General features: G+C 41.4%; 1 protein-coding gene across 1 annotated transcript; it reads right to left on the bottom strand.

Moving 5' to 3' along the window:
• Positions 1 to 5,239: 5,239 nt before the first annotated feature.
• Positions 5,240 to 12,369, bottom strand: tmem167b (transmembrane protein 167B). The gene is made up of 3 exons (XM_078420717.1): positions 12,241 to 12,369; positions 8,467 to 8,598; positions 5,240 to 6,799 (listed from the first exon to the last, which is right to left on the bottom strand). The coding sequence occupies exons 1-3, from the start codon at positions 12,248 to 12,250 to the stop codon at positions 6,717 to 6,719; spliced, it is 225 nt and encodes a 74-aa protein (XP_078276843.1). The 5' UTR covers positions 12,251 to 12,369; the 3' UTR covers positions 5,240 to 6,716.
• Positions 12,370 to 12,689: the final 320 nt, after the last annotated feature.

Genomic DNA, 12,689 nt, shown 5'->3' with positions numbered 1-12,689 from the left:
AGACTGGACTAGAGTGGAGATAGAGTCATATAGTCAATAGCACAGCCCAACTTGCCTTTCTAAGCTCGTCCCATTTTCCCATGTTTGGCCCATATCCCTGTAAACTTCTATCCATAGATGCCTAGTAGAAAGAGGTGACCTGCAGATGACTGATAGATAGAAGTGGGAAGGGTTGGGGCAAGAGCTGGCAAATGATGGGTGGACCCAGGCAGGGAGGGGTTGATAGGGGGAGGCTTATGACTCGATGTCTCAGGGAAGGGGAGGATGGGGCTGGTGGAAAGAAGAGTGGAGATAGTCACAAAGGCTGGAGGTCAAGTGTAGAAAACAAAGAGCTGCAGATGATGAAATCTGATAAGAAAGAAAGGTTCTGTCGACATTATCCATGCCTCTCACAATTTTATATATGTCTATCAGGTCTCCCCTCAACCTCTGATGCCCCAGAGAAAATAATCGGACTTTGTCCAATCTCTCCCTGTAGCTAATACCCTCTAATCTACGCGACATCTGCACCTTCTCCCAAACCTCCACATTCTTAATGTAATGGCGCAATCAGAACTGCATGCAATACTCCAAATGCAGACAAACCATTTATTTGTATGGAACTTATAAGTAATGTTGCTGGGAAAGTGAATTAAAAAGTAGAAAATGTGTTGGAAGAAAATGATGTAATTAGTCTGGGAGGAACACACTCCCCAACCTAAAGAAATTAACAAAGCCTGATTAACTGGTTTTTAAATCATTTGTCAATGTAAAAGGGCTGAATAAATTCAACCTCAGTATAGAGTTTGTTGGGGAAGATGATTGTTTGCCCAAATCTCACTCAAAGATTAATATTTTCACTGGTGCTGGGAAATTCTTATGCAAAGTGTGATAAATAATGCAACTTAGAAATAGTGCAACTTGGAAGAATGTGGAAATACGTAACTGCAGATACTGGTTTTGTAAAAGAAGATACAATGTGCTGGAGCATGAAAAGAAAATTTGATAAGTTTTAGTTTTAGAGATAAAGCTTGGAAACAGGCCCTTCGGCCATACGAGTCCGTGCCAACCAGTGATTACCCGTACGCTAGTTCTATCCTGCACACTCGGGACAATCTACAGAAACCAATTTACCTACAAACTTACATGTCTTTGGAATGTGGATGGGTAACAGGAGCACCCGGAGGAACCCACACGGTCATAGGGAGAACATAAAAAACTTCGTACAGACAGCACCCGTGGTCAGGATTGAACCCAGGGCTCTGGTGCTGTAAGGCAGCAACTCTACCACTGTGCCACTGTGGAGCCCCTAAAGCATGATAAAATCCAATGGCTATAAAACAGCCATTCATGTGAGGGTGGAGATCAAAGGGAAAGTGTTGTCCTGAGAGGAATGGGTCTCAGCTACAAAGCTAATCTGGTCGGCCACTAGATGGCAGAGTGTCACCCAATCGTTGGAAAGTTCTCTCAAGTCAGAATTAGGCCATTCGGCCCATCAAGTTTACTCCAGCATTAATTCATGGCTGATCTATCTTTCCCTCTCAAACCAATGCTCCTACATTGTCCCCATTACCCCTGACTCAGCTCAATCTCACAACCAAAAGGTCAAATCAAAAATTGTTCAAGTCAGGCATTTGGCTACAGATATAAAAACAGATATAAAAACACTGCACGATGAAGAGGGAAATTGGTCAGTCATCAGAGAACAAATATCAGCAGATCATCAGCATGCTGACCATTGAATGGTTGTGTGTACCTAAGACTAAACTCATAACCTTGATAAAAAGTATCGGATTTTGAAATATCAGTTAAAGTTGTAGAAACAAAGAACTACAGATGCTGGTTTATAAAATAAAAGCACAAAATGCTGGAGTAACTCAGTGGGTCAGGCAGCATCTCTGGAGAACATGGAAAGGTGACATTTCGGGTTGGGACCCTTCATCAAACTGTTTTCAAAGAAGGGTCCCGACCGAAAATGTCACCTATCCATGTTCTCCAAGGATGCTGCCTGGCCCGTTGAATTACTTCAGACTTTGTGTCTTTTTATACTGTTGAGTTATTGGATTATTATTGCCACATGTACAGAGATAGTGAAAAAGATTTTGTTTGCATACTATCCAATTCCTAAATTCATAAATCATAGGAGCGGATGTACACCATTTGGCCCATCGAGTCTACTGCGCCCTTCAATCATGGCTGATCAATCTTTCCCACTCAACCCCATTCTCCTGCGAATTAACTCAGATAATACTATGCATGAGTACAATCAAGCTATACACCACGACAGATGATTTCCAAATGCAAGAGAGATTTAAAAGAGTGGCACGGTTGTATTATAAGATAGTGTATATCCAGTGATCAGCTTGTAAAGAGTTGCCACACTTTGGCACAATCTTGTCTGATTGTAAGATTGCCTGATTGTAAGAAGGCTTATCGCAAAAAAAGATAAATTATCACAGAATGAGAAATGAATCAGTACAGAATGATGTAATAACTTTTGTTACAGTTTGTTGAACATCTCTTTGATAGATTTTGAACATAATTTATTTGTGCTGTTTGTATAACATGTTGTTATTGTTTGTTTAATATTGTTAAACTGGAAAGGGTACAGCGAAGAGGCAGATGGAATTAGTGCAGATGAGGCAAGTTAGTCGGCATGGGCAAGTTGTGCCTGTTTCCATGCTATATGACTCTAACACGGCTCAACATCAAAAGAACTTCCATAGAGCATATGCTTTAAATTCCCATTAGCTTTTCTGTCTGTTTGGTATCAATGGTAAGGTGTATTGTATCCTGCATATCCTGTTGCTATGGAATGGCAGCCAAGTTGTTGCAGTGATGTTTAAATGGAAGCGTAAGGATTAATTTTGAAGGAATTTTTGTGTCTTTAGTTTGAGTTGTAAAATGACACAATACTGCTTGGGGAACAAAATGAGTTGGAAAGGCTGCAATTATTTCTCGTTCCTGGATGCTTTGAGAGAAAGTGGCCATGAATCACACCATACAGTACTAGAACAATTGATGATTGCACAACATTTTAATCTGTGCACCTTGTGCATAAAATCAGTATCATAGGTCATCAAAGTTTATGTTTGTGGGAACGTCTTGTTAATGTGAACAGAACGTTGCCTAAATTAAAGCAAATTTTGGGGGAGAAACAAGGAACTGCACATGTTGGTTTACCAAAAAAAAAGTCGAAGTCCAGGAGTAACCCAGCAGGTCATGCAGCATCCCTGGAGAACGCGGATAGGTGACCTTTTCAGGTCGTGACCCTTCTTCAGACTGATTCCTGGGTTTTGGGTTGTGGCTCATTTTTAATTTGGAATTGCTACACATATACTGAGGCAATCAATGGTTTCATCCTTTCCTTTTGTTCCCATCTTGAGACAGAAAAGGCAAGTATCAGCGGAAGCTACATGCAGGTGCTGTGTCATAAGGTCATCAGTAATAGGAGCAGAATTAGGCCATTCGACCCATCAAGTCTACTTCGCCATTCAATCATAGCTGATCTATCTCTCCCTCCTAACCCCATTCTCCTGCCTTTTCCACGTAACCCTGACACCTGTACTAATCAAGAATCTATCTATCTCTGCCTTAAACATATCCATTGACGGCCTCCACAGCCTTCTGTGGCAAAGAATTCCACAGGTTCACCACCCTCTGACTAAAGAAATCCCTAATCCTCCTAAAGGAATGTCCTTTCCTTTTAAGGCTTTGACCTCTAGTCTTAGTCTCTCCCATTTCTGGAAACATCCTCTCCACATCCACTATCCAAGCCTTTCACAATTCGCACTGGGAAGACCACGGGAGCTTAAAGATCTCCCTCCGATCTGTTGTAGATCAGCTGTTTCAAAGGCTAGCATGAAGGTAAAGGAAATGGCAAGGCAAGAGAGGGCTGAGAACATGGTCAGCAAGCATCTACGCGATGCTCTGTTTGTCCTAGAATCCCAGCTGTTCTGAGGGCAGCACAGGACACCTGTGCATATGGCACTGAAGTGCTTAAAATAATAGTTGTAACCATAAGATCATAAGGCATAGGAGCAGAATTAGGCCTTCGGCCCATTGAGTCTGCTCCACCATTTGATCATGGTTGATCTATTTTTCCCTTTCAACCCTATTCTTCTGTCTTCCCCATAACCTTTGATGCCCTTACTAATGAAGAACATATCAATCTCCTTTAAAAATGTCAATGACTAGGTCTTCACCACCATCTGTGGCAACAAATTCCAGATTCACCAGCGTCTGGCTAAAATTCTTCATCTCCAGTCTAAAGGTAAGCCCTTTCATTCTGAGGCTGTGTCCCCTGGTTCGTCCACTAGTGGAAATATCCTCTCCACATCCACTCTATGGACGTCTGATACTAACCACTGACAGTTTCCAAATTTATTGAACATCGCAAGAGGACAGTGGCAGACATTCTGTTCAATATATTGATGCTAGCACTGTGAACCTTGAGTTCCCCCTGTGTTGGTGATCTCAGGAATTTATATTCTCTATGTTTGTAATTGTTAAATCAAAATCATCTATTCTCTCGATGAGGGAGTTCCAATTTTGGATAGTAAGGTTGAAAGGTACAGTTCCAAATGTCTTGTATCATTGCAAGTATGTCTAATGCTGTATGATGGATCAGATATGGTATGATGGATCCTGACCAGAGTCTGGACCAATTTTGCAAAGATTGCAGCAACACTCATCTCTGGGAGAAATTATAATAATTTCTGGTTAAATGTTTTGTATCCTGCACTGCTAAATAATTAAGCACTACACCCCCCCAACCTTTAGGCAATAAAATCGGCCATTATCACATTGCTGTCAATGAAGTCTTCTCGCATGCAAACACCTCCGTTATGAGGCAGTGATACTTTTCAAAATATTTTCCATTATTAACAAAGAAATTTGCATGATGTATAATATAGATTCAGATGCCATTCTTAAAATGCCAAACAAAATACATCAGTATTAAAATTTGAAATATAATTTTCCTAATTTCTGAAAGGCACTATATAAATTCAAGTCATATTTTTGCCTTATTCTACAGATATCCTCCTATAATTATTCAAAGTGTTAGAGGTATAAATGTCCTTCTGTTGTTCCTGGAAAGTTATAGAAAATTTGGGAGCTGCAAAAGAAAAAATCAAGTTCAGAAAGGGATTTGAAAATAATAAATTGTGGAAACAGTCTTTTTCACATATTAGCAGTACAGAGAAACGCTTTTTCGGATCAGACTTGAAACAACAAACCCAATGCTGTACCAGAGAAGAAATAAACAATTAATTTATTTTGAAAAGAACATTTTACATCTTTATAAGATTTTGGGTGGCCACACCTGGAATATTCCATGTAGTTCTGGTCTCCCCATTACAGAAAGGATGTGGAGGCTTCGAAAAGGGTACAAAGGTGGTTTAGCAGAATGATACCTGGATTAGGTGGCATTACCAACAGAGAAAGGTTGGATGGACTTGGATTGTTTTCTCTGGAACATCCGAGGTTGTGGGGAGACCTGATAGAGGTATATAAAATGATAAGTGGTATAGATAGGATAGTTTTAAGGTGCAAAGTTTAAAACAGACGTGCAGGTCAAGTTTTAATTTTTTCATAGAGGGTAGTGGGTACCTGAAACATGCTGTCATGGGTGGTGGGTGGAGGCAGATACAATAGTGGCATTTCAGTGGCTATTGGATATGCTGGAAATGGAGGGATATAGATTAAGTTCAGATAGATAAGAGATGGACAGCATCATGCTCAGCACATACATTGGGGCCAAAGGGGCCTGTTCTTGTGCTGTTCTACATTCTATTAGAATAAGATACTATTCTTGAAATGCCAAAGAAAAAGACCATCGGTATTAATATTTGAAAACAAATTGTCCACGTAATGGTTGTTTTTTTTTTTTTTTCCCCTGTCCAAAATCATAATGTCTCAAAGTGTAGTTAACCTTTTCCTTGAATATATACTCCACGTCTATTTAAAAGGAAAGAACAGGAAACTTGAATGAGACAACTTTCAGAAAATCACCACTTTAACTTTCAGTAACCGATGCAGTCACTATGCTCCTGGCATAACTAATTATTTCAAGACAGGTGGATATTCTTTAAGCCTCAATGTCATTTACAGATTTCACTGGAACCAAAATAATTATATTCTCTCTTCAAGTTTGCCAAATTTAAAAAGTTTTCAGCACTAAATTATGAATAGAGCATTAACTTTATTATTAACCTATAATGCACATCATTTTAGGAAGACAGAAGCAGTCAACTGGAACAAGATACAACAATCTCATTATCTGAGACAAAAAAAGTAAAAACAAACATTTAATTAAACATGGAAACTTGGTATACTGATAAACTTAGAAACTAAACTAAAATTACTTTGGTTACTTCAATTAAAAAGATAAATTTAGCCCGGTTACCAAACGACATAAATACTTCCTTTAAAACTAAAATAATCAAATATCTTGTTTAATTATCTGACCCGTCCTTCACAATGTTTTAAAGTGAGATAGAAGATTTGACGGTTGTTGCATCTTTAACACAGACTATGTACATACATCGGCTCTTAACTACTTTTCCCATCGGCTTGCATCCCATCCAAGCACCTCCAGGATTGCACAAGAGTAAATGGTATAGTGTTTGATTCTTTTGCAGAAAGAAAACATTCTCTGATCTTACTCCTTGTTGAACGGTTCTTCAAAATGTATTGTTCCTCTCAGAGTCAGGGTCAACTTTGGACTACCGGTGTCATTTAATAAACAAAATGTAAACCCCCGTGACAAGGCAAGAGAATGCAACAGGTACATGAAGCCTTGTTCCTATTACTGCAGCTGCAAGGAAACAAAAGTTTTATTTAGTAATTTATGCAATGATGTTAACTTTTTTTATTATTGTCTACAAACACAGCAATTTTGAACTAACTGCAATTATGTTCAGGATTATCTCAAAATATGTGTGTTCAGAACTTGATAGGGAAACAAAGAACTGCAGATGCTAGTTTATATCAACGATAGACACAAAGTGCTGGAGTAACTCAGAGGGTGAGGCAGCATTTCTAGAGAAAAAAGATGGACGACATTTCGGGTCGGGACCCTTCTTCAGACTGAAAGTAGGAGGTGAGGGGGTGTGGGGGTGAAGGGTTGGAGGGGAGAAAAGACCAGGATCAATCAGGGGCTGCAACAAATGACCTCAGGCAGGGCGATGCCTGGTAGGCCCATTGTTGGCAATGGAGAGCTGTGGAACTGGTTAAATGAATTGGGTGGAGTTAGGGGCAAGGGAGGAGGTGAGTAAGTAGAAGTTGCATAAAACTGTTTTGGGTCGGGACCCTTCTTCAGATTGATTCCTGGGTTTTGGGTTGCTACACATTTACTGAGGCAATCAATGGTTTCATCATTTCCTTTTGTTTCCCATCTTGAGACGGAAATGGCAAGTCTCAGAGGAAGTTGTAAACCAAGTGCGCAGTTACTGTATCATTGCCGCACTGGGAAGACCATGGTTGCTTAAAGGATCTCCCTCCCATCTGTTGCAGATCAGTTGTTTAAAAGGCTAGTGGGAAGGTAAAGGAAACAGCAAGGGAAGAGAGGGCTGAGAACATGATCAGCAAGCATCTAACACAATGCACTGTCTATCCTGGAGTCCCAGCTGTACTAAGGATAGAGCAGGACACCAGTGCATGGGGCACTGAAGTGCTTGAAATAATGTGATTGTAAGCCTGACCCGCCGAGCTACTCCAGCAGTTTGTGTAGTTTTTTTACGAGGATGTTGCCAGGACCCGAGGGTCTGAGCTATAGGGAGAAGTTGAACAGGCGAGGACTCTATTCCTTGGAGCAGAGGAGGATGAGGGGTGATCTTATGTGCAAAATAATGAGAGGAATAGATCGGGTGAACGCAGTCTTTTGCCCTGAGTGGGGGAATTGAGAACCAGATTAAATAGATTTAAGCTGAGGGGAGAAAAGATTTAATAGGAACGTGACGGTTACCTTTTTGTTTTTACACAATGAGTGGTGGTGTATGGAATGAGCTGCCGGAGGAGGTAGTTGTAGCTGGTACTATTGCAACATTTCAGAAACATTTCAACAAGTACATGAATACGACAGATTTAGACGGATATGGGCCAAACGCAGGCAGGTGGGACTAGTGTAGATGGGACATGTTGGTCAGCGTGGGCAAGTTGGGCTGAAGGGCCCGTTTCCACGCTGTATGACTCTATGATTCTAACTTTATGTCTTATTTACCCCTCATTTCTTAGCTTGGGAGAGCTGCAATAGGAATTTTGTAGCCCGGTGAAAATCCACGCGGTCACAGGAAGAATGTACAAACTCCGTACATACAGGATGTGTAGTCAGGATCGAACCCGGGTCTCTGGCGCTGTAAGGTAGCAACTCTACTGCTGTGCCACTCTATTTTTCTCCAAGGATAATATTTTATCATGTTCATTATTACCAATATGATACGTATATGATTTAGTTCATCAAATCTAGTACACAAATAGGTTTACCTTTGTAAAATACACCCCATACCCCTTTCTTTTCAGAAAGTAACCATTTATTCAGCCGTGGAACTTTCTTTAAGTATGCACAAGTGCATATAAAAAGCAAGCCAAAGACCAGGAGCCCATCGAAAGAATATACTGTAAAACACAACAAGAAGTCTGGTTAAAACCGTAGAATCAAATAAAGTATTTATGATACATTTGTTCAAAAATTTATACAACAGACATGATTACAAAAGATAACCTACAGTCATCAAATACATAATATCGCTGAACAAAAGAATAATCAAATCTCAGCAGTTTATTATTGAAGTTAAAAGATTTTTTTTTAAATTATGTTCTTTCTTGATTTGTACAAAATAAATTGATTAACACTAAATAGTTTTAATACAGAACTTAGCAAAAATGGCACTTAAATGTTTAGTGTATCATTTTGTAACCAAAATATTCATCCGAGCATCCCTTGTGCTGTTCTCTGTAGGTGTGTGCGACAAATTCTCATGCACAAGCAGATTGTTTACACAATAATTCACTCAATTGTGCCAAGAAAAAAACTGCCACAGCACTAAACCCACAAAATTAATTAACTTGATTAATTTTATTGGCTTAACACTTTGACAAACAACAGCACAAGGGAAGTCCAAGGAAGAATATTCTGGTTAAACTGGGCAGACAACATTGCTCCAAACTTCAGTGTAACTGAAATTGCAGGTGCGTGTGCAAATTCATCGTGAACAAACAGGAATATTGAAGAAAGACACAAAGTGCTGATGTAACTCTGCGGGTCAGGCAGCATCACTTGAGAACATGGATAGGTGACGTTTCGGGTCGGGAAACTTCTTCAGACTGATTCATGGGTTTTGGCCCAATCTTTATTCTGAAGAAGAATAAAGAAACATCACATTCCATCGTCTACAGAGATGCTGCCTGATCCACATTTTGTGTCTTTCCTTGGTAAACCAGCATCTGCATTTCCTTGTTCTACAAATAGAAACATTGATGCATTTGAGGCTTTTACCTGAAAGAACTGGGTATCAGATTTATGATCGTAGTGAAATATATTTCAACAATCCAAAATGGTATATTTAGGATTACCATTTCCTATATTACACTTGATTTCAAATATGAAGTTGACATAAAGATACAAAGGAAGTTATTGACTTCAGAATTAAATCTGTCAAGACATTAGTTTATGAAAACAGTGCAGTAGAGGTATTATGTTGGCTTCAGTCTTATCTAACTAAGCAGAGGCCCAGAATGCAGGCAGAATTCTGCCCTCCCTCCAGGCTAAACCCCAACCACAAGATATTCCAGATTTCCAGGGAAAATGGTTCCCAGAGACTGCGCTAGGACAGACCTACTGCAGGGCATGTGGCTCCAATGAAATCAGTGGGGGGAAATGGCTGAATTGCAACAGCAAAGCTCAGAATAATTTCTTATTTTATTTGATTCACTTATAGTTTAAACATATGAAACATAGAAAAGTACAGAACAGGAACAGACCCTCTGGATATCTGTATGAAACTAAACTAATCTCATCTGCCCGCACATGATCCACATCCCTCCATTTCTAGTATAATCATTTGCAAGTACATTTTAATAGTGCTATTTTGTGTAAAAGTGATTTTGGCATTCATAAACAATCAAATTCACTGGTCTTGCTGCAAAACAATGAGCCTGGGGTTGGGGAGCTGACAAAGCCATTGCTCAGGAGTGTTCAACACTGTGCCACGCCATCCGAATAATGAGGAATTGGCACACAGGCCAAGAACAATCCATTATTTTTAAAAAGTCTTATCTGATTAATCTTTTCAGCTTAAGATAAACAAATCGCCATTGAGGAATGTTACACCTACCTAAACCTCTCTCTCCAACATGGAAAAACAACATTGACTTAGTAGAGCGATTAAATCGTTCAATGCACAACTGTAATAATATGTACACACAATGTACCTGTACTGACAGCAAATATGTAAAACTTAGATTTGTTTTGTCTCTCCATCCCCTGCATATCCGTGTGCCAATCCAAAAGCCTCTTAAACACCATTATCATGTCTGCCTCCACCACCACATCTGGCAGTGCGATCCAGGCACTCACCATTCTCGTGTAAAAAAGAAACTTGCCCTGCACATCTCTTTTAAACATTGTCCTTCTCTCCTTAAAGCTATGCCCTCTAGTATATTATATTTCCACCCTGGTGCAACATGGTGGCTTATACGCCCCAATCAACATCAATGGTGCAGAAGTCGAAATGATTGACAGCTTCAAGTTCCTTGGTGTTAATATTACCAATGATTTGACATGGATGAACCACAATGATGTGACTGCCAAGAAGGTACACCAAAGCTTCTGCTTCCCAAGGAGACAGAGAAAATTCAGCATGTCTCCAAAGATTCTTACAAACTTCTACAGATGCGCCTTGGAAAGCACACTGTCGGGTATCAACACAGTTTGGTTTGGGAACAGCTCTGCCCAAGTCCACAAGAAACTGAAGAGAGATGTAGATGTAGCTCAGTCCATTACACAACCAAGACCTCCCACCACTAACACCATCAACACTTTATGCTGCCTCAGAATAGCACCCAACATAATAAATGACTTATTCCACCCCGGTTATTTCTTCTTCTCCCCACTCCCATTAAACAGATACAGAAGCTTGAAAGTGCACACCACCACTCAGGGAGTTTCTTCGCCTCTGTTATTAGGCTTCTGAATGGTCCTTCCAAAAACTACAGTACTGTCTGATTCACCTCTATCCCGCTACGACCATTGCCCTGATTGGATACAATGCTGAGAACTATACTCTGAACTCTGTATCTTCTAGTTCTCTCTATCTATTGCTCTTGAGTTTGACCTGCTTGTATTTATGTATAGTGTTATCTTTTTAACCCTCGTTTATTATATTGTATACAGAATACTATGCTCACATATTCTGTTGTGCTGCTGCAAGTAAGAATTTCATTGTTCTATCTGGGACAATATGACAATAAAACACTCTTGTCTCTTGATCCGATCTGTATGGACAGTATGGAAAACAAGGCTTTTCACTGCACCTTGGTACACATGACAATAATAAACCTAAACCTGGGAAAAAAAGGTTCTGACTGTCTACGGTATCTATGCCTCTGATAATTTGATGAACTTCCATTTGGTCTCCTGTCAAACTCTGACATTAGAAAAAAACACTTCCGCAATACAGTCCTCCTGTTGAACGACGAGGTTGCCACTCAAGTTCGGGAACCGCCTTAGCCCTCAATCCAGTTTGCCTATTGGACGAGGCAGCTGCCACTCAGTCCCGCGTCCCGCCCTCTCCCGCAGCTACGTTTGCCCATTGGTCGAGAAAACGCCCATCGACCCGCCCTCCTCCTCAAATGCATTTGCCTATTGGTTGAGGACGCTGCCACTTATCCGTTGACCCGCCTTCCACCGCAAGTACACCTCCCTATTGGACGACATAGCCGTCAGTCAGCCCCGCGTCCCGCCCTCTCGCGCTATCCAGTTTGGTTTGACAAGGAGCTGGCCGATTAAGTTTGGTTTACCGGGCAGCGCTCTGTAGCTCGGGTCAAAGCCGAGGCGAGCGGCGCCAGGTCCGGCTGGGGATGGACTGTGGGCCGCTACGGCCCGGAGCCCGTTACCTTCTGTCTGCCTGCCTGTCCGGCACCGGGCCGCCGCCGAGGCCTAACGCCGGTGTGGGAGCGGCCACGTCCTCAGCTCCCCTCAGGTGCGGTGAGGGGGAAGGGGGGGGCGAAGGCCGCAGCCAGACGACGGGGGAGGATTACCGTTGGTCATGGCGACAGTTGGAAGCGTCCGCCTCGCGCTCCTTCACCGCGCGCTCATCGCCCGCTCGCGCCCCGCCGCCCGCCCGCCCGCGGTAAACAGACAGGCAGGCGCAAGCAGTCAATCCCGCTCACACCCCCACACGTCGCTCCGCATCGATCTCCTCGCTCCGCGCTCGCTTGCTCTCCCCTTCTGCGCCGGGCTTTTTAGACGGGCTATTCAGGACAAGGATCAAACGCTGAACTGCTGGGAATTTGCTCATCTCTCTGGGAAATAATCGTAGGAAATGCAAAAATCTTAACAAGGAACAGTTTTGGCAGCGTCAAGGGTGTTTTATTGTTATATGTCCCAAACAGAACAGTGGAATTCTTACTTGCAGCAGCACAACAAAACATGTAAACAATATAATAAACGAAAAAAAAAGTTCTTATATACACCCACACCCACACAC

Source organism: Rhinoraja longicauda, chromosome 24 (assembly GCF_053455715.1).
Source record: "Rhinoraja longicauda isolate Sanriku21f chromosome 24, sRhiLon1.1, whole genome shotgun sequence".
Classification (NCBI taxonomy): domain Eukaryota; kingdom Metazoa; phylum Chordata; class Chondrichthyes; order Rajiformes; family Arhynchobatidae; genus Rhinoraja; species Rhinoraja longicauda.
This window is presented reverse-complemented; position numbering and strand designations above follow the sequence as displayed.

Coding starts and splice junctions, on each gene's coding strand:
- tmem167b (XM_078420717.1), bottom strand. Junction 6,800..8,466: donor ATGGGGTGTATTTTACAAAG/GTAAACCTATTT, acceptor GTTTCCTTGCAG/CTGCAGTAATAGGAACAAGG.